This window comes from Sinocyclocheilus anshuiensis, unplaced genomic scaffold (assembly GCF_001515605.1).
Source record: "Sinocyclocheilus anshuiensis isolate Anshui unplaced genomic scaffold, SAMN03320099.WGS_v1.1 scaffold521, whole genome shotgun sequence".
In the NCBI taxonomy this organism is placed as follows: domain Eukaryota; kingdom Metazoa; phylum Chordata; class Actinopteri; order Cypriniformes; family Cyprinidae; genus Sinocyclocheilus; species Sinocyclocheilus anshuiensis.
In genome coordinates, this window is record NW_015540882.1 from 254,528 (window position 1) to 257,465 (window position 2,938).

At 36.0% G+C, this 2,938-nt stretch overlaps 1 protein-coding gene across 1 annotated transcript in view; it reads left to right on the plus strand.

The window, feature by feature from the left end:
- The window catches only part of LOC107688558 (39S ribosomal protein L23, mitochondrial), a 26,375-nt gene that overhangs the window by 4,717 nt on the left and 18,720 nt on the right, over positions 1–2,938 (plus strand). Inside the window, exon 3 of the mRNA XM_016486258.1 lies at positions 1,913–1,995. Coding sequence (XP_016341744.1) covers positions 1,913–1,995 — 83 coding nt within the window. The remainder of the gene's footprint in view (positions 1–1,912; positions 1,996–2,938) is intronic.

Consider the following 2,938-nt stretch of genomic DNA (forward strand, 5'->3'; position numbering starts at 1 on the left):
TTATAGTATTTATTAGTATTTATAGAGTTTTAGCTTTTAGTTTTAATTACTTTTTTTTATTTGTAAGTCGCTTTGGATAAAAGCGTCTGCTAAATGACTAAAAGTAAAAGTAAAAGAAAGAAAAACAATATTATGACTTAATTATTACTCAGCGCTATTTAAATTTTTCATCAACTTACCTACCCCCTGCAGTTCCCCCATTAACCCACAGGGGTTTGTGAACCCCGGTTTGGGGAACCATGCTTTATACGATAGACGAAGAGGAAAATGACACAACATTATCATGGGGAAAAAGAAAATACTATAGGAATATGTTGTAGGATAAACTCAAACCTGGATTTCCCATATCAAAGAGTAGCTTGAAACTTTAACAGTGTTGTTTTTCTGCCTTCCAAGACAAAGTGTCAGAAATGTGCTCATGTGGGGTCAAAGCCCAGTTAGTTTGGTTTGCCCCTCTGACCTAAAATATTTACTATTATAGCTTAATATTTCAATAATTTAACAACCTTTTTTACACAACAAAATATTAAATATTTTAGTATTTATTTTGATTGTTTTAAAATGTATTTAAATTTTAATTACGTTTAAAATTTTTCATTTTAATTATACAATGTTAAGATTTAATAAATTATGTTCAACTGACAAACCCCTAGAAGGTTCGCAAACCCTTTTATATTTGCTTCACTATTTTGTCTTTGATAGATGAAGTGAAAAATGTCATGAAATTATCACAGAAAGAAAGAAAATAGGATTGGAATATGTTGCAGGCCAAATTCGACCCTGCATTTCTCATCTGAGCACCAAGGTTCAATATGATGGTTTTTCTGCCTTACTAGATGAACTCTTAGAGATGTGGCCTAGTGGTTTAAATGCATTTTCCAGACACACTGAGCTGTGCTGCTCATGTGGTGTCGATACCACTCCGCATCAGGTCCCAGTCCTCCTAAAAAAATAGATTGATACAAAATTCAGTCTTGTCATTTAACTCATACATTAACATCAGACGCTCCAGCCCTATACAGTGCTAGACATGGATGGGGAAGCAAAGGTTTTTCCTGTTGGCATAGCTGTCGAGGTCACCAGGGGGCCGGAATTGAAAAAGATCTCAGCTTCTCCACTCCAAGATCTCAGAAAGCACTTAGGTCTGCTAACTATTCCTCTCACTGTAGCTCGAGTGCTCTGCTCTCTAGGAATCGCCTCACTCTCTCTCACTTTCACACAGACAAATGCGCGCTTGTATGCATCTCCTCTCTCACATAAATTACGTGGCCAAAACTCCACTCCACTTCATTGAAATCTGGGCATCACACGCTGGTGCTGTCTCGGAAAGATGTGCGTACAATACTCTTTCAGAAGGAGCATCTGTTTGTTGGGTTTCTTGGAAACCCTCTCCTTTAAAAAAGAAAAAAAAATTACATGGACTGACTTGTGGACAAACATCCTTGTTTTTCAAATCCGTTCATTATGTTGTTCCCTTTAGCTCAAGCGTCATATTTTCTGAATGGTTCTCGTTGGCTTTTCTGTGACTGAAAACATGATACTATTTTCATTTGTTTGTTCAAGAAAGCATGTCACAAAATGCATTTTATGTCATTTCAGTCCTCGAAAAACAGAATGTTTCCAAAATAACTTTGGGTTTTCAGCATTGGGGTCTCCAGAGATGCAGATGAACATAATTTGCCACCTGTGAGATCCTAAAGTGTTCATCTTTAATTTTGTTATATGGGGTCACAAGAATTTTGGAACTTAAAAAGATGGATCGTGGACCAAAAAAACGTTGGAAATCTCTGTATTAAATGCTTCCATGTGACATGAATCTTAAGGTCTTACTTCAACACACCATAGATTCTCATATTTTGTTTTCTTACTCCATGGCAACTCTGAACCTCTATCCGTTTCAATTTTCTTCAAGAATGACCAAGTTTGATGTCAGAAATTATCTAGAGAAGATCTACAGCGTTCCTGTTGCAGCTGTACGCACAAGGATCCAATACTGTGAGTAAATCTTTCTGTCATTATATTTGATCTGGAGTGATTAATTTAATCTTGTAAGTGAAGAGTATTTAAAGCTGATTTTCACAGTATGTTTTTATTAAACAATTTTTTTTGTTTTGTTTTTACAAGACAAAAATTTAAAATATATTTTATCCTATTTATATGTAAACAATTATAAGTAAGCCATCTTACTTACTCCAACTGGTAAAGACATGAATACCAGGAGACAAGCAATATTAACTTCTCAATTGTTGTTCGGTCGTAGTACAAGCAGGGTGTGAAGGTTGCGCAGTGTGGTATTAGTCCGCCCCTCCTCCACTGTGATTGATTAGCTGAATAAAAAGTGGCAGTCCTGATCGCTGCGTTTTTACCCAAATTTGAACATTCTTCAACTCTCGGCACTGAGTAAAAAATTCCCAGCGTGCAGTGCTCAGAGTAAAATAAATGCTCAGCGTTTTAAAAAACGCCGCACTCCCATTGAAAACAATGTAAAAATATGCTAGCCTTGGGAAAAAACGCTTTGGTGGAAACGTGGCGTAAAACTGTCTATCTGTGCCACTATAAAATAATGATTTTGGGGTGATTATGATTTTGTATCTGTTTAATAAAGTGGGAGGTTTTTTTTGCAATATTTTATGAAATTATACTTGCTTTTCTGTTTGGTATTACCAGTATTTTAAACTGCACAGCTTTATTTTGAAAAGACATATTACGGTGTTAAACTTCCAATTGCATCAAGTCTCATGTCTTTTTAGCATCTTGTGCCATAATTGTTGCATTTGTAAGATGGCTTGATGATTAAAAAAACAAACAGTGTCAAGACCTCACCATTCTGGTCCATTCCAGTACATTCCGGCCAGCTGTTTTTGAATGCGAGAGCATGTCCTGTGAGCACCCCCTCACAATTTTGCACCTCTGCTCACTCAGTTTTTTTTTTTTTTTT